The sequence below is a fragment of the Blastocystis hominis genome, assembly GCF_000151665.1.
Source record: "Blastocystis hominis, Singapore isolate B (sub-type 7) whole genome shotgun sequence assembly, scaffold_3".
Lineage (NCBI taxonomy): Eukaryota > Bigyra > Opalinata > Blastocystidae > Blastocystis > Blastocystis hominis.
The window spans coordinates 531,845-553,129 of NW_013171838.1; the positions used below are offsets into that span (position 1 = coordinate 531,845).

At 42.7% G+C, this 21,285-nt stretch overlaps 7 protein-coding genes; 5 read left to right on the top strand and 2 right to left on the bottom strand.

Moving 5' to 3' along the window:
- Positions 1-162: 162 nt before the first annotated feature.
- Positions 163-9,555, bottom strand: GSBLH_T00003374001 (uncharacterized protein; the record flags this gene model as incomplete). Its single annotated transcript, XM_013042102.1, has 14 exons — positions 163-1,047; positions 1,084-1,739; positions 1,785-3,530; positions 3,558-3,923; positions 3,969-4,043; positions 4,083-4,742; positions 4,788-5,561; positions 5,607-5,688; positions 5,725-5,954; positions 5,994-6,914; positions 7,137-7,355; positions 7,383-8,567; positions 8,613-9,137; positions 9,183-9,555. The coding sequence occupies 14 exons, from the start codon at positions 9,553-9,555 to the stop codon at positions 163-165; spliced, it is 8,697 nt and encodes a 2,898-aa protein (XP_012897556.1).
- A 4,459-nt stretch (positions 9,556-14,014) lies between these two features.
- GSBLH_T00006635001 (uncharacterized protein) lies at positions 14,015-14,380 on the bottom strand (the record flags this gene model as incomplete). The annotated part of the gene is made up of 2 exons (XM_013042103.1): positions 14,015-14,223; positions 14,257-14,380. 2 exons carry the CDS (start codon positions 14,378-14,380, stop codon positions 14,015-14,017), a joined length of 333 nt encoding a protein of 110 aa, XP_012897557.1.
- Positions 14,381-15,223: 843 nt separating this feature from the next.
- Positions 15,224-16,198, top strand: GSBLH_T00003375001 (uncharacterized protein; the record flags this gene model as incomplete). The annotated part of the gene is made up of 6 exons (XM_013042104.1): positions 15,224-15,248; positions 15,284-15,378; positions 15,407-15,529; positions 15,558-15,782; positions 15,817-15,978; positions 16,013-16,198. 6 exons carry the CDS (start codon positions 15,224-15,226, stop codon positions 16,196-16,198), a joined length of 816 nt encoding a protein of 271 aa, XP_012897558.1.
- A 76-nt stretch (positions 16,199-16,274) lies between these two features.
- On the top strand, positions 16,275-16,710 carry GSBLH_T00007126001 (uncharacterized protein; the record flags this gene model as incomplete). The annotated part of the gene is made up of 3 exons (XM_013042105.1): positions 16,275-16,319; positions 16,350-16,412; positions 16,444-16,710. 3 exons carry the CDS (start codon positions 16,275-16,277, stop codon positions 16,708-16,710), a joined length of 375 nt encoding a protein of 124 aa, XP_012897559.1.
- A 31-nt stretch (positions 16,711-16,741) lies between these two features.
- GSBLH_T00003376001 (uncharacterized protein) lies at positions 16,742-17,471 on the top strand (the record flags this gene model as incomplete). XM_013042106.1 has 2 exons in its annotated part: positions 16,742-16,861; positions 16,894-17,471. The coding sequence occupies 2 exons, from the start codon at positions 16,742-16,744 to the stop codon at positions 16,975-16,977; spliced, it is 204 nt and encodes a 67-aa protein (XP_012897560.1). The 3' UTR covers positions 16,978-17,471.
- Positions 17,472-17,520: 49 nt separating this feature from the next.
- GSBLH_T00003377001 (uncharacterized protein) lies at positions 17,521-18,516 on the top strand (the record flags this gene model as incomplete). Its single annotated transcript, XM_013042107.1, has 3 exons — positions 17,521-17,700; positions 17,736-17,961; positions 17,996-18,516. The coding sequence occupies 3 exons, from the start codon at positions 17,521-17,523 to the stop codon at positions 18,514-18,516; spliced, it is 927 nt and encodes a 308-aa protein (XP_012897561.1).
- Positions 18,517-18,984: 468 nt separating this feature from the next.
- GSBLH_T00003379001 (uncharacterized protein) lies at positions 18,985-20,130 on the top strand (the record flags this gene model as incomplete). The annotated part of the gene is made up of 5 exons (XM_013042108.1): positions 18,985-19,024; positions 19,059-19,594; positions 19,626-19,703; positions 19,738-19,959; positions 19,993-20,130. The coding sequence occupies 5 exons, from the start codon at positions 18,985-18,987 to the stop codon at positions 20,128-20,130; spliced, it is 1,014 nt and encodes a 337-aa protein (XP_012897562.1).
- Positions 20,131-21,285: the final 1,155 nt, after the last annotated feature.

Below are 21,285 nucleotides of genomic sequence, written 5' to 3' on the forward strand. Positions count from 1 at the left end.
TGACAGATCTAATAAACAAATTCGAAATAACAGATTGATAGTCGACGATATCATTCACAATAAACACATCCATAGTATGACTAGCACAGAGAATATCACCTAACTCATTCTCAAATAGAACACCGTTGTACAATCTACAATCACAATGACACTCATTACAAATTACATTCCATCAATACAAATCTCCCAGGCAGTCGGAGTGTACAAATCAAATCTATTAGATGCTGGTACGTCAAACGGATAACTGCACAAACCATCAGGCACATCGATTGGTGATCCACTTCCTTCAGGACAATACTTATCTACACTTCCACAATCATTTGAAGTCGAATTTGTAGATCCAGCTAAACAATAATATCCAGCTTCACATAATCCTGAACATTGTTCATTGCTCAATCCTTCAGTTGATCCATAAGTACCAGCAGGACATTCATTCTTCACTCCATTCACACAATAACTGCCAATTGGACAAATCGTTTGTTCAGATCGATTTGATTCATTGGATGATTCAGGTCCAGAATAATATCCTTCACTCACATCAATCGGTGATCCACTTCCTTCAGGACAATATTTATCTACACTTCCACAATCATTTGCAGTTGCATTTGTAGATCCAGCTAAACAATAGTATCCAGCTTCACATAATCCTGAACATTGTTCATTGCTCAATCCTTCAATCGATCCATAAGTACCAGCAGGACATTCATTCTTCACTCCGTTCACACAATAACTGCCAATTGGACAAATCGTTTGTTCAGATCGATTTGATTCATTGGATGATTCAGGTCCAGAATAGTATCCTTCACTCACATCAATTGGTGATCCACTTCCTTCAGGACAATATTTATCTACACTTCCACAATCATTTGCAGTTGCATTTGTAGATCCAGCTAAACAATAATATCCAGCTTCACATAATCCTGAACATTGCTCATTGCTCAATCCTTCAATTGATCCATAAGTACCAGCAGGACATTCATTCTTCACTCCGTTCGAGCAATAACTGCCAATTGGACAAATCGTTTGTTCAGATCGATTTGATTCATTCTCAGTTTCAGGTCCAGAATAGTATCCTTCACTCACATCAATTGGTGATCCACTTCCTTCAGGACAATATTTATCTACACTTCCACAATCATTTGCAGTTGCATTTGTAGATCCAGCTAAACAATAATATCCAGCTTCACATAATCCTGAACATTCACTTGTAGTCAATCCTTCAATTGATCCATAAGTACCAGCAGGACATTCATTCTTCACTCCATTCACACAATAACTGCCAATTGGACAAATCGTTTGTTCAGATCGATTTGATTCATTGGATGATTCAGGTCCAGAATAATATCCTTCACTCACATCAATTGGTGATCCACTTCCTTCAGGACAATATTTATCTACACTTCCACAATCATTTGCAGTTGCATTTGTAGATCCAGCTAAACAATAGTATCCAGCTTCACATAATCCTGAACATTGTTCATTGCTCAATCCTTCAATCGATCCATAAGTACCAGCAGGACATTCATTCTTCACTCCGTTCACACAATAACTGCCAATTGGACAAATCGTTTGTTCAGATCGATTTGCTTCATTCTCAGATTCAGGTCCAGAATAATATCCTTCACTCACATCAATCGGTGATCCACTTCCTTCAGGACAGTATTTATCTACACTTCCACAATCATTTGCAGTTGCATTTGTAGATCCAGGTGGACAATAGTATCCAGCTTCACATAATCCTGAACATTGTTCATTGCTCAATCCTTCAATTGATCCATAAGTACCAGCAGGACATTCATTCTTCACTCCATTCACACAATAACTGCCAATTGGACAAATCGTTTGTTCAGATCGATTTGATTCATTCTCAGATTCAGGTCCAGAATAATATCCTTCACTCACATCAATTGGTGATCCACTTCCTTCAGGACAATATTTATCTACACTTCCACAATCATTTGCAGTTGCATTTGTAGATCCAGCTAAACAATAGTATCCAGCTTCACATAATCCTGAACATTCACTTGTAGTCAATCCTTCAGTTGATCCATAAGTACCAGCAGGACATTCATTCTTCACTCCATTCACACAATAACTGCCAATTGGACAAATCGTTTGTTCAGATCGATTTGATTCATTGGATGATTCAGGTCCAGAATAATATCCTTCACTCACATCAATCGGTGATCCACTTCCTTCAGGACAATATTTATCTACACTTCCACAATCATTTGCAGTTGCATTTGTAGATCCAGGTGGACAATAGTATCCAGCTTCACATAATCCTGAACATTGTTCATTGCTCAATCCTTCAGTTGATCCATAAGTACCAGCAGGACATTCATTCTTCACTCCATTCACACAATAACTGCCAATTGGACAAATCGTTTGTTCAGATCGATTTGATTCATTGGATGATTCAGGTCCAGAATAATATCCTTCACTCACATCAATCGGTGATCCACTTCCTTCAGGACAATATTTATCTACACTTCCACAATCATTTGCAGTTGCATTTGTAGATCCAGGTGGACAATAGTATCCAGCTTCACATAATCCTGAACATTGTTCATTGCTCAATCCTTCAATCGATCCATAAGTACCAGCAGGACATTCATTCTTCACTCCATTCACACAATAACTGCCAATTGGACAAATCGTTTGTTCAGATCGATTTGCTTCATTCCGAGATTCAGGTCCAGAATAATATCCTTCACTCACATCAATCGGTGATCCACTTCCTTCAGGACAATATTTATCTACACTTCCACAATCATTTGCAGTTGCATTTGTAGATCCAGCTAAACAATAGTATCCAGCTTCACATAATCCTGAACATTCACTTGTAGTCAATCCTTCAGTTGATCCATAAGTACCAGCAGGACATTCATTCTTCACTCCATTCACACAATAACTGCCAATTGGACAAATCGTTTGTTCAGATCGATTTGATTCATTGGATGATTCAGGTCCAGAATAATATCCTTCACTCACATCAATCGGTGATCCACTTCCTTCAGGACAATATTTATCTACACTTCCACAATCATTTGCAGTTGCATTTGTAGATCCAGGTGGACAATAGTATCCAGCTTCACATAATCCTGAACATTGTTCATTGCTCAATCCTTCAATCGATCCATAAGTACCAGCAGGACATTCATTCTTCACTCCATTCACACAATAACTGCCAATTGGACAAATCGTTTGTTCAGATCGATTTGATTCATTGGATGATTCAGGTCCAGAATAATATCCTTCACTCACATCAATCGGTGATCCACTTCCTTCAGGACAGTATTTATCTACACTTCCACAATCATTTGCAGTTGCATTTGTAGATCCAGCTAAACAATAGTATCCAGCTTCACATAATCCTGAACATTCACTTGTAGTCAATCCTTCAGTTGATCCATAAGTACCAGCGGGACATTCATTCTTCACTCCGTTCGAGCAATAACTGCCAATTGGACAAATCGTTTGTTCAGATCGATTTGATTCATTCTCAGTTTCAGGTCCAGAATAGTATCCTTCACTCACATCAATTGGTGATCCACTTCCTTCAGGACAATATTTATCTACACTTCCACAATCATTTGCAGTTGCATTTGTAGATCCAGCTAAACAATAATATCCAGCTTCACATAATCCTGAACATTGCTCATTGCTCAATCCTTCACTTGATCCATAAGTACCAGCGGGACATTCATTCTTCACTCCGTTCGAGCAATAACTGCCAATTGGACAAATCGTTTGTTCAGATCGATTTGATTCATTGGATGATTCAGGTCCAGAATAATATCCTTCACTCACATCAATTGGTGATCCACTTCCTTCAGGACAATATTTATCTACACTTCCACAATCATTTGCAGTTGAATTTGTAGATCCAGCTAAACAATAATATCCAGCTTCACATAATCCTGAACATTGCTCATTGCTCAATCCTTCAATTGATCCATAAGTACCAGCGGGACATTCATTCTTCACTCCATTCACACAATAACTGCCAATTGGACAAATCGTTTGTTCAGATCGATTTGCTTCATTGGATGATTCAGGTCCAGAATAATATCCTTCACTCACATCAATTGGTGATCCACTTCCTTCAGGACAATATTTATCTACACTTCCACAATCATTTGCAGTTGCATTTGTAGATCCAGCTAAACAATAATATCCAGCTTCACATAATCCTGAACATTGCTCATTGCTCAATCCTTCACTTGATCCATAAGTACCAGCGGGACATTCATTCTTCACTCCGTTCGAGCAATAACTGCCAATTGGACAAATCGTTTGTTCAGATCGATTTGATTCATTGGATGATTCAGGTCCAGAATAATATCCTTCACTCACATCGATTGGTGATCCACTTCCTTCAGGACAGTATTTATCTACACTTCCACAATCATTTGCAGTTGCATTTGTAGATCCAGGTGGACAATAATATCCAGCTTCACATAATCCTGAACATTCACTTGTAGTCAATCCTTCAATCGATCCATAAGTACCAGCAGGACATTCATTCTTCACTCCATTCACACAATAACTGCCAATTGGACAAATCGTTTGTTCAGATCGATTTGATTCATTCTCAGATTCAGGTCCAGAATAATATCCTTCACTCACATCAATTGGTGATCCACTTCCTTCAGGACAATATTTATCTACACTTCCACAATCATTTGCAGTTGCATTTGTAGATCCAGGTGGACAATAGTATCCAGCTTCACATAATCCTGAACATTGTTCATTGCTCAATCCTTCAATCGATCCATAAGTACCAGCAGGACATTCATTCTTCACTCCATTCACACAATAACTGCCAATTGGACAAATCGTTTGTTCAGATCGATTTGATTCATTCTCAGATTCAGGTCCAGAATAATATCCTTCACTCACATCAATCGGTGATCCACTTCCTTCAGGACAATATTTATCTACACTTCCACAATCATTTGCAGTTGCATTTGTAGATCCAGCTAAACAATAGTATCCAGCTTCACATAATCCTGAACATTGTTCATTGCTCAATCCTTCAATCGATCCATAAGTACCAGCAGGACATTCATTCTTCACTCCGTTCACACAATAACTGCCAATTGGACAAATCGTTTGTTCAGATCGATTTGCTTCATTCTCAGATTCAGGTCCAGAATAATATCCTTCACTCACATCAATCGGTGATCCACTTCCTTCAGGACAGTATTTATCTACACTTCCACAATCATTTGCAGTTGCATTTGTAGATCCAGCTAAACAATAGTATCCAGCTTCACATAATCCTGAACATTGTTCATTGCTCAATCCTTCAATCGATCCATAAGTACCAGCAGGACATTCATTCTTCACTCCATTCACACAATAACTGCCAATTGGACAAATCGTTTGTTCAGATCGATTTGATTCATTGGATGATTCAGGTCCAGAATAATATCCTTCACTCCCATCAATCGGTGATCCACTTCCTCGAGGACAATATTTATCAACACTTCCACATTCATTTGCAGTTCCATTTGTAGATCCAGCTAAACAATAGTATCCAGCTTCACATAATCCTGAACATTGTTCATTGCTCAATCCTTCAATCGATCCATAAGTACCAGCAGGACATTCATTCTTCACTCCATTCACACAATAACTGCCAATTGGACAAATCGTTTGTTCAGATCGATTTGCTTCATTCTCAGATTCAGGTCCAGAATAATATCCTTCACTCACATCAATCGGTGATCCACTTCCTTCAGGACAATATTTATCTACACTTCCACAATCATTTGCAGTTGCATTTGTAGATCCAGCTAAACAATAGTATCCAGCTTCACATAATCCTGAACATTGTTCATTGCTCAATCCTTCAATCGATCCATAAGTACCAGCAGGACATTCATTCTTCACTCCGTTCACACAATAACTGCCAATTGGACAAATCGTTTGTTCAGATCGATTTGCTTCATTCTCAGATTCAGGTCCAGAATAATATCCTTCACTCACATCAATCGGTGATCCACTTCCTTCAGGACAATATTTATCTACACTTCCACAATCATTTGCAGTTGCATTTGTAGATCCAGCTAAACAATAGTATCCAGCTTCACATAATCCTGAACATTCACTTGTAGTCAATCCTTCAATCGATCCATAAGTACCAGCAGGACATTCATTCTTCACTCCATTCACACAATAACTGCCAATTGGACAAATCGTTTGTTCAGATCGATTTGATTCATTCCGAGATTCAGGTCCAGAATAATATCCTTCACTCACATCAATTGGTGATCCACTTCCTTCAGGACAATATTTATCTACACTTCCACAATCATTTGCAGTTGCATTTGTAGATCCAGGTGGACAATAGTATCCAGCTTCACATAATCCTGAACATTGTTCATTGCTCAATCCTTCAATCGATCCATAAGTACCAGCAGGACATTCATTCTTCACTCCATTCACACAATAACTGCCAATTGGACAAATCGTTTGTTCAGATCGATTTGATTCATTGGATGATTCAGGTCCAGAATAATATCCTTCACTCACATCAATCGGTGATCCACTTCCTTCAGGACAATATTTATCTACACTTCCACAATCATTTGCAGTTGCATTTGTAGATCCAGGTGGACAATAGTATCCAGCTTCACATAATCCTGAACATTGTTCATTGCTCAATCCTTCAATCGATCCATAAGTACCAGCAGGACATTCATTCTTCACTCCATTCACACAATAACTGCCAATTGGACAAATCGTTTGTTCAGATCGATTTGATTCATTGGATGATTCAGGTCCAGAATAATATCCTTCACTCACATCAATCGGTGATCCACTTCCTTCAGGACAATATTTATCTACACTTCCACAATCATTTGCAGTTGCATTTGTAGATCCAGGTGGACAATAGTATCCAGCTTCACATAATCCTGAACATTGTTCATTGCTCAATCCTTCAATTCGATCCATAAGTACCAGCAGGACATTCATTCTTCAACTCCATTCACACCAATAACTGCCAATTGGACAAATCGTTTGTTCAGATCGATTTGCTTCATTCTCAGATTCAGGTCCAGAATAATATCCTTCACTCACATCGATTGGTGATCCACTTCCTTCAGGACAGTATTTATCTACACTTCCACAATCATTTGCAGTTGCATTTGTAGATCCAGCTAAACAATAGTATCCAGCTTCACATAATCCTGAACATTGTTCATTGCTCAATCCTTCAATCGATCCATAAGTACCAGCAGGACATTCATTCTTCACTCCATTCACACAATAACTGCCAATTGGACAAATCGTTTGTTCAGATCGATTTGATTCATTGGATGATTCAGGTCCAGAATAATATCCTTCACTCACATCAATCGGTGATCCACTTCCTTCAGGACAATATTTATCTACACTTCCACAATCATTTGCAGTTGCATTTGTAGATCCAGCTAAACAATAGTATCCAGCTTCACATAATCCTGAACATTGTTCATTGCTCAATCCTTCAATCGATCCATAAGTACCAGCAGGACATTCATTCTTCACTCCGTTCACACAATAACTGCCAATTGGACAAATCGTTTGTTCAGATCGATTTGCTTCATTCTCAGATTCAGGTCCAGAATAATATCCTTCACTCACATCAATCGGTGATCCACTTCCTTCAGGACAGTATTTATCTACACTTCCACAATCATTTGCAGTTGCATTTGTAGATCCAGCTAAACAATAGTATCCAGCTTCACATAATCCTGAACATTCACTTGTAGTCAATCCTTCAATCGATCCATAAGTACCAGCAGGACATTCATTCTTCACTCCATTCACACAATAACTGCCAATTGGACAAATCGTTTGTTCAGATCGATTTGATTCATTGGATGATTCAGGTCCAGAATAATATCCTTCACTCACATCAATCGGTGATCCACTTCCTTCAGGACAGTATTTATCTACACTTCCACAATCATTTGCAGTTGCATTTGTAGATCCAGGTGGACAATAGTATCCAGCTTCACATAATCCTGAACATTCACTTGTAGTCAATCCTTCAGTTGATCCATAAGTACCAGCAGGACATTCATTCTTTACTCCGTTCACACAATAACTGCCAATTGGACAAATCGTTTGTTCAGATCGATTTGATTCATTGGATGATTCAGGTCCAGAATAATATCCTTCACTCACATCAATCGGTGATCCACTTCCTTCAGGACAATATTTATCTACACTTCCACAATCATTTGCAGTTGCATTTGTAGATCCAGCTAAACAATAGTATCCAGCTTCACATAATCCTGAACATTCACTTGTAGTCAATCCTTCAATCGATCCATAAGTACCAGCAGGACATTCATTCTTTACTCCATTCACACAATAACTGCCAATTGGACAAATCGTTTGTTCAGATCGATTTGATTCATTGGATGATTCAGGTCCAGAATAATATCCTTCACTCACATCGATTGGTGATCCACTTCCTTCAGGACAGTATTTATCTACACTTCCACAATCATTTGCAGTTGCATTTGTAGATCCAGCTAAACAATAGTATCCAGCTTCACATAATCCTGAACATTCACTTGTAGTCAATCCTTCAATTGATCCATAAGTACCAGCAGGACATTCATTCTTTACTCCGTTCACACAATAACTGCCAATTGGACAAATCGTTTGTTCAGATCGATTTGATTCATTCTCAGATTCAGGTCCAGAATAATATCCTTCACTCACATCGATTGGTGATCCACTTCCTTCAGGACAATACTTATTTACACTTCCACAATCATTTGCAGTTGCATTTGTAGATCCAGGTGGACAATAGTATCCAGCTTCACATAATCCTGAACATTGTTCATTGCTCAATCCTTCAGTTGATCCATAAGTACCAGCAGGACATTCATTCTTCACTCCATTCACACAATAACTGCCAATTGGACAAATCGTTTGTTCAGATCGATTTGATTCATTCGATGATTCAGGTCCAGAATAATATCCTTCACTCACATCAATCGGTGATCCACTTCCTTCAGGACAGTATTTATCTACACTTCCACAATCATTTGCAGTCGAATTTGTAGATCCAGGTGGACAATAATATCCAGCTTCACATAATCCTGAACATTCACTTGTAGTCAATCCTTCAATTGATCCATAAGTACCCGCGGGACAAACATATTTGACACCTCCAGTGCAGTGGTGACCTGGCGGACATATTTCTATGCCTGTTCTTGTCATGACGTTACCGTTTTCGGGTGTGGTATAGTATCCTTCTGGTGCTAGCAGTGGAGTTGAAGATCCTTGAGGACAGTATTTATCGACAGCTCCACATCTATTCAGCACATAATTGATTGTTCCTTCAGGGCAATAAAATCCTGCCACACACAATCCAGAACACAGAGGCGTGCTTAGTCCCAAGGTGTTTCCATAGGTTCCGGCAGGACATATGTATTGTACATTGTTTTTACAGTAATTACCTCTTGGACAGCTAGTAACATCAACATGTATATTTTGACCAAATTGGTCAGTCTCTTCTACGAGCAGCTGCCCATCATTCATCTATATAACACATTTGTTTTTATTGATACTTGGTATTTTTGGCCACTTTTACAGAATTCATTTGTCGCATTACAAGGGTGGTCGTACATAGCATAGTCATCCATTCCTTCTTCTATATGTTATTCTATTCCATCAAATTTACTTTCACATAAGTAGCCATTCAAACATAGTGAGCATCTCATTGTGATACTGTCAATAACATAGAAGTAGTAGTTAACAGGACATGGCTGACAAATATCATCAATACAGCTGCTTCCTATATTTCACTCATATTCTTCACAAATACCTGGTGGGCATAATATCAATGTAGTTACACCCAGCTTCGTAGTATATTCGATAGGCTCGCCTATTTATCATTTGTGTTTTCATTCCTACTAAAACACTGCTCAGCAAGTCTACGATTTTGAACGGTAGTCGTCGTGATTATTGATTGAGTAATATTCTCTTTCTCCACTATACTACCCTGTACATATGATAATTTCACTATTATTATTAAGAGAGCAAGCACAGATAGCATTGTTGATACAAAAAATTAGATACTCAATAATTTTCCTTATGTCACATGTTTGAATTATTAACTTGTTTTGGGGATTATAGGCTATTACGCGTTGATTTTATTGATTACTTACATAATTGTCTAAGATATTGTTCATGAATAAATTGCCTGTTGTGTATCTATGTAAAACTTAATATCTCTATGATGCCAAATTTTGTTCCTTTTTTTGTCATTCCTTGAATACATATTTTTCACATTTTCTATCTCCATTTTTGTTACTCTAGTATCATACATAATAATGTTTTTGTAATTTGTTTTTGAGCATCTTGTTAATCATCTTTTCTAATACCTCTTTTTCATGGGAATTCTTGACTGCTATAAGCTGAATTATTCATAAAGTTCCGTTTTGTAAATGGTGAGACTCTGTTTTTCATAAAAGTGTCAAATTAGAAGGAGGTTTTAGTCTTTTCGTTTTATTCATATGCAACAACATTTTCTGTGCCATTCACATTGGTCGCAGATAGGGTGCTATGTGCATAGAGGTTTTAAGAGTCTGATTAGTACGACATGCATAGTTTTTTGCGTATTGTATTTTTTGATAAGGTTTTGAAGTAGTTTGTTGTTTTCTAATGTTGCTTTACCTCCAGTCCTTGATGATGATCCTTATATTACTAGAGTTGATATTGAATTATTTTACTATTATTTTAGGGAACCCTAGAAGTCTATCAGTTTATCGTCAATGGTGAGTTATATGAGGCTGGAAAACTCTTAAAATGGATTTCGTTTGCCAGTGATACTATTTTTTCGGATGAAAGGCATGTAAGTTGTAATGTCTTCTGCTGTTTAGAACGATGTTATGTTGTATCGTAAGGCTGTGCTCATTCGTTTAAAATTTGTACTGGAAAGAGAAAGAGATAGTCCAAGCAATTCTTGGCTGACTCTTCATGATGCTTGTGAGACTCTTGATCTTTTGGACCATAAATTTGTTTATTTGGATTTTGGATTTGATTTCTAGGTTTATAGCAAAATGAGTTGTCTAATCGATGAAATCTTCTATCTGAAGGATATTGGAATGTTTCAACTGGCATTCATCAAGCAGAACGATATGCAGCACCGTCCCTACTTCGACTACGACATTTGGAAATCCATCATGTCCTCGTCTCTTTTCTCTTTTTTCCTTTATCTCCAGCTCTTCCTCCACCGATAACCCCTATCTCTATTTACTCTGGGAGCAGGACTGGCTGTACCTTCTAGCCTACGAGCTCTTCCAGTCCTCTCTGGACCCATCCGATCGAATTTACGCTCAATTGGATCGCATGCTCGACACTTCCTGCGTCGCGCAGGCTCGCGACTCCCTGCTCCCCTACGTCGAACAATGCGGAAGGTACTCTCCGCATCGCTCGCTGAGTTGTTAGTGATTTCCACTGCTATCAATCCGCCTTGGAGCACGCCGAAGTGCTTTGGAAGGTTCCATTGGAACAATCCGAGGCGCAGCGACGCCGGTTCATGCTGCTTTCCGCGGTTAACGCGTCCTATTACGCGTTTCAGATGATTCCTCGCAGGGAACCCGCGAGAAAATCGTTCGCGGATGCGGCGTTTTACGCGTTTGTGCAGCTGTCGAACAACGTCGAGATTCAGTTCATGACCGTCATGTGTCTGTAGAACCGCGGGGATGGTGCGATGTAGATTCCTCTCCGCGCTGTTCTTCCTTTTTTTGCTGTCTCTCTCCGATCCGCCCAAAACCAAGCGATCCTCAAATCCGCCGGTCGTTTCGACGCTGAAGCGAATGAAAGGATTGGAGGATAAAACTCGCTCGGGTGAATCGAAGGGTTTGGAGAAAGAAACTCGGAGTGCTGAGAGCGCTGCGGACGTCGGGAAGAAAGGGAATCTGAAGAAGAAGAAGAAGAAAATGATGAGAGAAGGAAGGCGATTGGCTGCTTCGCCGCTGCGCGCAGAAGCTGAATCAACAGAACGTTCTGCTGCAGAGCCAGCAGCGAGGAGGAAAAGCGAGGAAGGCGTGGAGGCATCGAGGAATGAATCGAAGGCAGAGGAATCAGGGAATGAAGTGAATGAATGCGTGAAATTGGGTGGTGAAACGATGCGAATGGTGAATGAATCGAAGCCTTTGAAGCCATTGAATGAATCCAAGCCTTTGAAGCCATTGAATGAATTAGTAAATGAAATGAATGAATCATTGAATGAATCATTGAATGAATCATTGAATGAATCATTGAACAAATCCACTCACTCTCCGCCTGCTTCCAAGGCTTCCAAGGCCGGCAATCCATTGGATTCTCCCAAGGATTCAAAGCCATCCACTCCGTCCTCTCCGTTCCCCACTTCTCCTCTTCTGCATTCCACTCAGAAGGGCGTTTCGGGCGTTTCGGGCGTTTCGTCGCCCCCTCTTTCCCCCGCGGAATCTTCCTTTTCCATTTCGGTTCCTTCCTCTTCCCCTCAGGTTTCCCCATTTCTCCGTTTCTCCATTCCTTCCACCAACTCCTGTCAATCCACCCCCACCTCCCCCGCTTTTGCCCCCGATCCCCGCGGTTCCAACCCCCCTCCCTCCAAACGCGTCCAATCTTCCCCAGTTTCCCCGATTCTCCAATCCAAACCCGCCAATCTCCCGATCGCCCCCCTCCCGCTCCTTCCATCTTCGCCGAAACTCCCTTCCCGCCAACCCTTAAAACGAAACGCCCCGCCAATTCGATCGAATTCGCCGGCTTCGCATCGCGATTCGCTCTCTCCTTCTTCCGAGCTTCGCTCCGTCGATCGCGGCAGTCAGCCCCCCTCCAATGAAACGCCCGCCATCCCGCGTGAAACGCCCGCCATCCCTCCCGCGCAAACTCCTATTTTTACCGCCGAAACTCCCTCCTTTTCGATGAAACGCCTCGCGGAGTTGCGAAAGGAGATTCGGTTCGCTGAGGAGCCGCTCGATGTTTCCTCCGATTCTTCATCGAATTCTTCATCGAATTCTTCGTCGAATTCTTCGTCGCCTTCTCCGAAACCGAATCTCAGCACGTCGGAATCGTGGAAACAGAGAACCAGTTTGTTCAATCGCGTGGTGTTTGGCTGCGCGCTTTCGATGTCTCACGACGTCGATTCGGTGTTTCTCTGTTTGAATACGGTGCAGCGAATGGACCTGCGCGGCCTCTGCTCGCTTTCCTTCGGTTCCTCGCGGTTTGTGGGCTGGCCGATGCGGCGGAACGGGGGCGTGTTTTCGTGCTCGCTGCGCGTGAAGGCGGAGAAGGATGTTTTCTTCGGAACGAACGTGGAGGAGGAGGCGTGGCTGTCCGCGTCCTCGCTGCCCTCGCTGTATTTCTTTGTGTTGCTGCATCGGCAGGGAGAGATGTCGGTGATTGAGACCTCCGCGTCGATGCTGATCGATTGGAAGCAGTTCGATGCGACGCAAAACGCCACCGTCGTGTTGCCTGTGCATTTAATGAATGATTCGCTCGTCAATTTTTCGTTCAGGGGAACCGTTCTTTTGCAGTTTGTTCGGTTGCGACCCAAATCAATGAATCAATCTTCTTTAACTTCTTCTACTTCTTCTTCTTTTTCCTCTTCCTCTTCTTCTCCTTTTCAGTCTTCCAATATCATCGCTTCTTTCTCTCCCAAATTAACGCCTCTCCACAATCCATCGGAGTCTGACTCCGTCCTCCCTCCAATCACCGCGAATCAATCCACTCAAAACTCCGGCTCCGCCCTTCCCGACCCTTCAACAACTCCTTCTTCCTTCTTCACGCCTCTTCCGGTCACCGATCCCTCCCTCGCCACCTTCCAAGTCTTCAATTCGGTCCCTACCGCGCTGGCCGTGCCGATGAACGTCGCATCCTCCACAGGAACGCTGTCGTACAGCCCGCAGTTCGTGATTTTGGAGAACGGGCAGTTGTGCTGGTGCATCTCGCCGCCCATCATGTGTCCTGGTTTTTCCTCCGTTGTTTCCGATCACTCGAGTGTTTGTTCTCAAACAAAACAATCCAAGTCGCTCGTGTAGCGCGCCCAGCGCTGCCCCTCGGGGTCCAAAACATACTCCGCTAAGGATTCGAAGTGCGAGTAAGTCGGACGCGTGGGCAGCAGCCAACTCAACGAAAAACGCCCGTTCCCACCGAAGACTTCGCTCAGATTGGTCGTGCGGCTGTGTCTGGACTCGATTTCCTTCAGACGGTCGATTTCTAGTCATTCAATGCAAGGATGGCAAATCGCACTCGTGTCGCCCGTAATTACGGAGATGAGGGACTCGATAAAGAGAATGAGGCAGAAAATACCGAAGACAGCGGAGAAGAGGACAGAGATGACAACAGAAACACCCCGAACGATCACTGCAACCATGAATCACGTAGGAAAGTACCTACTGTTCTTTGCATCCGAATCGTCAATTCCGTGAGAAAGAGATATTATGGTACAGATAAAGACTAAAATACAGAACACGAAGGTGTATATCAGAAATAGAAGGAAAAACTTCATGTTCAACATCCCCACGCAGTTATTGATCCAAGGACAGTGATGGTCCATCTTTAGAATGCATCGATTACAAATCCTATGCGATAGAAACAGAAACAGACGGCAAACCTGCAATGATGTGACTTTCTTGGTTTGTATGCGTCACAAATTCCGCATCGCTGAAGCAAATCACCGTCTCCTCCTGATATCGTAACAAAAGGATACGCATTGTGCGGAACAGCGCCTGGATTTGTGAACATACCTAAATTTGAGCCGACACTGTATGTCTACATCGGAAATGCAAATACACACACAGCAGATACAATATACAATCTGTAATCTTGAGAACGATCTGTAGAAACACATTTTGTGACACGTCGGGAATAAACAACGTCTAGATAGGAAGTAAGTGAAACAATATACGAGCTGGGTGATTAGAGCAAACAGCAAAATCCCTTCAGCAAACAGAGATGTTCCGATCCCCTCAATGTCTTTATTAAACCATACGGACGCCTTCTCGTGCGTCCCACAGTAGGTGACAGTCATTTTGACTGTTTACTGAAAATAGTGACTATTTCAGGATTCCTTTGGGAATAGTCAGATATGATACGAAGGATGTTTTCCACACTAGCACCCGTGAAAGGCATGAAAGACCTTCTTGGGAACGATGCCTGGCGTTTTGCTCGTGTTTTCCTTGTTCGTGGTTGATTTTATATGTAGGTCATCGATATTATGAAGGAACAATGTGAATTGTATGGTTTGCAGTACGTTCGAACATATCTTTCGATTCAGTTGGATCTTTTGTTTTTTTAACTGTGACGCCGATTGTAGAAAGAGAGGAATTATTTTCTCGCGGTGTTGGAGAAGATAGCGATATTGTGTCAAAGGTACATCCGTTATTCCGCTTTTATGTAGGAAATGTATACATTCTTGGACAAATCGGGACGAAAACTCTGTCTCCGCCCTGAGTTCACATCAAGCGTTGTGAGAGCCGTTCTGAATAATCGTGCTTTAGATTCTGCGAATAGAGTTTACTATGTATATTTCTTACTTTCTTTTTCACTAGTATGGAAGCGCCTATCGATATGAGAACCCTCAGCACGGAAGATATCGAGAATTCCATCAATTCGGAGGCGAGATTATTCGGTGCAATCCGGATAGCGACGACACGGAGATCATCTCTCTCTGCCACTCCATTCTGCGCCATCTGGATCTCCTCCCTCAAAGCGAACTTTTACTCAATTCGTTAGGAAACGAAGCCGAAATGAAAGACTACCGCAAAGCCTTGCTCGTACCCTTCCCTCTCCATCCTCACTCACAAACAGTCGTACTTCTCCAAATACTATGATTCGCTGTCGAACGAAAGCCAGGCTCGATTTGATCGCGGCAGTGTGCTTCGAATCTTAGATAGCAAACAACCAAACGACCAAACCATCATCGCAACCTCGCCTCCAATCACTTCGTTCTTATCCTCTACTTCCCTTCGCGTTCTTTTTCTTTTCTTTGTTTTTTAACCAATAGCGATTTGAGAGACTTCAGAGCGATCTTTCCGATCTTTCCATTCCTTTTCGAATCGATCCTCGGCTTGTTCGAGGCCTCGACTATTACGACCACACGGTTTTTGAGTTTGCCACCAAAGCAGGAGCTGTCATCGTACTTCGCTCTTTTGAGAAGAAGGTTATTGTTTTAGGGAGGAGGATGCTATGAATCGCTTTCTGAGAAAATTGGAGGGAAACAGCACGTTCCTTGTGTTGGCTTTTCTGCGGGCATTGAGCGCTGTTTGATGTTGTCTAGCATTGAAAAACCGAACGAAGCGTCGGGTGTTGGCGTTGGTTTTGGCTAGTTGGGTTGATTGCAGATTGTGCAAATTGGAGATGAGGAATGTCGCGAAACGCGTTCAGCTGCTTTGAAAATCGAGAATGTGGCGATTTTTGAAATTGTCTGAGGAATAGAAGCTGAGGCAACATCACATTGCCACCATGCTTTGTGGGGGAAATGGATCGCTGAAGAAGGGGATCAAGGAAGCGTCTGCGAGCAATTTGCGATTCGTTGTATTGCTTGGAGAGAGTGAGATGGAACTCTTCAAGCAGTCTAGAATCGTGGTGAAGGATCTAACGACTCGAGAACAGAAGGATTATAGTCTTGACGACTTTATTCATTTAGTTTCTTGGGATGTTTGTGAGAAACACGAATCTGAAGTAATTTTGGAAATCCAATAGTTTGGGTAAATTTCTGCTTTTCCAATAATCTATGTCCTCGACTGTCACACCCATCATAGGATACCAAGAAGTCTCGGGAAAGTGTACGCTGCCCGAAAAGCTTGTATCAAAGAAGGAGAACGAGATTTGGTTGATTCATGCTCCCGTCGATGTAGGAATGCGAATTCTGAATGAGCCTTATAGTTTCCTGATACGGAAGTAGAAAAAATAAAGATGGATTTGAAGGACGATAAAGGTATTGCAATTCGTGTTTTTACGACTTTGTAGCTGTTTCTGAAATTAAAATTGGAGATAGGACGTTCGTGGTGACGCAGGGAGATAATGAGGCTCTTTGTCAAGTCTTCTTTTGCTACAAGGATGCTAAGAAGGGAGTGATTCCAGGTTGTCATCCAAATCAGCCATAATTTGTAGGTCGACCCTTTACTCGCGAGATCATTATCACAGAGAAGTTCAGCAACGAGGTGACCCATGCCACATTTGATGGAGAGGGCCATGATATCAAGAAGGTGGAGCAGCTCACTGGACTGAAGGTCCGTTACTTGCCTCCTGGAGCTGTGGTAGTGGAAGACAAAAAGCCTGCAGAACGTGCAAAGCCTGCAAAGCCTGCAAAGGCTGAAAAGGCTGAAAAGGCTGAAAAGGCTGAAAAGTCCGCCAAGCCTGCAGAGCCTGCAAAGCCTGCAAAGGCAGAAAAGAAGAAAGAGAAGAAAGAGAAGAAAGAGAAGAAGAAGGCAGCGAAATAAGCAGTTTGATTACATTTAGAAGATTGTTTGTTGGAGAGTTTGATTGTCATTGTTTTTCTTGTTCCGACCAATGGATAAGGATAAGGATAAGAAGAAGTCTACCGTAGTTATCAATACCATTAAGAACAGGCAGGCTAGAGAACGTCTTTGGCAACAAATCAAGCACAAGAAGAAGTTGGAGAAAAAGAAGCGTAAAGTTGAAAAGGAGAAGATGAGGAAGGAGTTAGGAGAAGAAGCAGTGCCGAAGGAAGTAAGTCCTGCATTTTTGTGAGTAAACCGTTGTAGGTTCCCAAAACTCAAGAGGATCGACGTGAATTTGATGATACACTTGTTACGCAAAACGATGACGAAGTTCATTGCGATGAAGCTGATGATGAGTTTGAACCCTATTTTTCTCACAAGCTAACTCCTAAAATTATGATAACGACGCACCGCAAACCATCCAAGAATGCCTATTTATTTATTAGCGAAGTGATGGCTCTGTTCCCTAATTGCCACTTGTTTGAACGAGGTTGGCTTCCTTTTTCGCACTTTCTCATCGCTAGAAGACCACTCCCTCGTCGAAATGTGCCGTCGAGCGGGCGAGGAAGGCTTCACCCACCTAATCGTGATCGGCGAGAACCAGCGCCAAGTCAACAGCATGGTGATATCGCACCTCCCCACCGGCCCCACCGCGATGTTCAAGGTAACGTCGTTCATTCCACACGAGGACATCTCGGGCTGCGGCGCGGTCACCGATCACAACCCCGAGCTCATTCTCAACAATTTCAACACGCGACTCGGCCGCCGCTTCGGCCGGTTCTTGGGCTCCATGTTCCCTGCAGCGCCCGAGTTCGATGGGCGGCGCGTGGTAACGTTTCATAATCAGCGAGATTACATCTTCGTGCGACAGCATCGGTATGTGTTCGAGAGCGAGAAGAAAGCGAAGCTGCAGGAACTGGGGCCTCGATTCACGCTGAAGCCGAGGTATCTCCAGGTGGGAACATTTAACACGCTGAATGCGGAATATGAGTGGAAGTTCAATCACAAGCAGATTGAGACGGGAAGAAGAAAGTGGTTCCTTTAGTTTGAAGCGGTGTTTGTTAAAGTAAACAGTGGGAAAAAGGTTGGCGATAACCGCGGTAATTGTACTTCTCGTGTATGGCAGTTTAATGCAACAAGACAATCCACCGAGTGAGGAAGAATACAGAAAGCATGTGAGGTCACCTTCTGAGCTTGGTAGGGTTTTGTGCCCGATGTTTTACTGTAGAGGCACTGGAGTGTCTCAGCGACTCTGATACTGTAGTACAGAAGACCGTGATTGTAATGATAGGATTACCCGTATTTTCGAAGTCGTTTACTAATTATTTAGGCAACTGGAAAGAGTTATATTTCGAAAATGCTTCACCGCTACTTGAACTGGAAGGGAATGAAGACAAAAGTGTTCAATGCAGGTGACTACCGCCGAATTGTCAATATTTTTTGCTATTCTAATTGGCAGAGTGGACACACCGGAGAATCGTCGTCATTTTTCGATCCACGCAACAAAGAGGCAATGGAGCTGCGAGCCTACTACGCCTCTCTCGCCCTGGAAGGTTTGCTTCTTTTTCTCTCTCTAACGCATAACAGAACTCATAAGCTTTTTGTTGGAAGGAGGGGACGTCGCTCTCCTCGATGCTACCAACTCCAACGTGGATCGTCGTAACTACATCGCCTCGCGTTGCTCCAGCCTCGGATTTCACGTTCTCTACCTCGAAAGCATCTGCGACGACCCAGAACTGATCCATAAGAACTGTCTCTCCAAACTCCAAAATCCCGATTACAAAGATCGTTCTCCCGACGAGGCGTTAGCCGATTTCTACCAACGTCTCGAGAACTACAAGCTGAATTACGAGCCTCTCGACAAAGAGCGCGATCGCGAGTCATCATACATCCGTCTGTTCAACGTGGGCGAATACATCGTCGCCAACCACTGCAACGGCGTCCTGGAGAGCGACGTCGTGTCGTACCTCCTCAACACGCACCTGGTTCCGCGCAAAATCTGGCTCTGCATCCACGGGGAAACCGACTTCACGCGCCGCGGAATCCTCGGCGGCGACCCGCCGCTCAACCAGAACGGCGCGGAGTTCGCGCGGAAACTGCACGATTTCATCCGGAGTCGCGGCGTAGCGACGCAGAAAAGGGGCTGAGGAGTAGAAAGACAACGTCACGATTCTCTGCGATCGGTCGCTGCGCGTCGCGCAGACGGTGCGGCCGCTCGCGGGCGATTACAACGTAGCGGTGAGCGGAGCGTGGCATGTAGATCGAGCGGTGCACGCTGCTGCGCGAGCTGAACGGGGGCGATTACGCGCGGATGACGTACCAGGAGATCAAGGAGCGCTATCCGGAGGAATACATGAAGCGGAAGCGGAATAAGCTGGAGTACAGATACCCCGACGGAGAGTCGTATTTGGACGTGAAGGACCGGCTGAGCCCCGTTATCATGAAAATCGTGAGCTGCAGGGACAATGTGCTGATCGTCGGACATGTGGTAGGGGAAGGGAGCGGTGGATGAGATGTGCAGGCGGTCATTCGCATATTGCTCGCGTATTTTATGGATAAGCCCATCGCGTCCATTCCGGACATGGAGGTGAAGATGCATACGGTGTACGAGCTGGATCCGACGGCGTATTGCCATGAAGCTGTCCCTTATGAACTGTAATAGTTGATCTTGTGGAATGTTTGTTCCTATAAACTCTCTTTGGTTGGGTGGGGTGCTCCCCGGGGTTCTTCAAAATATGACAAATTGAGAGAAATGATTCGTTTGAGGAAATGCGTCAGCTTTAAGTTTAAAATTGAATTCAAAGCCATGATTGATTGGGTCGAAGATGAATTTATGGTCGGTAATAACCATAAAGTTATAGAGATAATTGGTACCCAATTAAATATTATCCCCATATTGTTTCCCTTTCTATTTCAATAAGGTTTTTTGGAGTAGGTATTCATCGTACTTTTTCCATATCCGCGTTAAACGAGACGATCTACGTCAGGTCTGTGATAAGAATCTGTGCTTCTCTTCGTGATCTCGTTTCTTCGTCTAACATCTCTGTATTTCAGAGTTTGATCTGTCTCATATTTACAGATATCTGCAAGCAAGCTGTTTTTTACTATTTATCCTTTTGGCCTTGTTTAGTTGTTTTGGTCTGAATGTCATTGCAAAATGCTAAGGCTACCATAAAACAGCACTCAAGAAAGAGATCAGCAAACTTCGATCTCGCAGTAGATTTTGAAAACAAGAAATCGGAAGACTGTACAGTGGGTCTGCAACTCGGATCCACGGATGGTAGAGATTCCAATCCGAAAGCACGAGCTGTTTTACAAACGAATCATCTTGTTTGACAAGTCTTCTTGGCCTCATTTCCTAGAGAACTTTCCTATTCGCGCTTCCAGAACGAGCAGCGAAGCAGATTTTCCTTTTTCTTGGAATCTCGTACTTGCTCCCTTCATGCGTTACCAGCAGATCCCTCGACAGTACAAATCTCTGCTTAGTTGAACCCCGCCTCGCTGATTATCGCTCGAATGCACTTAGTGACTATTACGCTACCATGGTTGATCAATACACGTAGTCGACTCTTTTCGCTGTGAATCGCAGAGATAACCGATCTGCAGGTTTTCTCTCGCCAGATCACTGCAGAACACCGATGTTGGTCAAAAAGGAGGATTCTCTGTATGCAAATATCGAAGTATTTCTTTGCGGATGGTTTCATGGTTTTTAGCTACTCAGAAGCCATCGCCGTTTAAGTTTCTGTGATTAATTGAGTGGGTGATTCGATTCTTTCTCAAAATCTATTGTAATTTATCTTTTGTGTGAATTTTT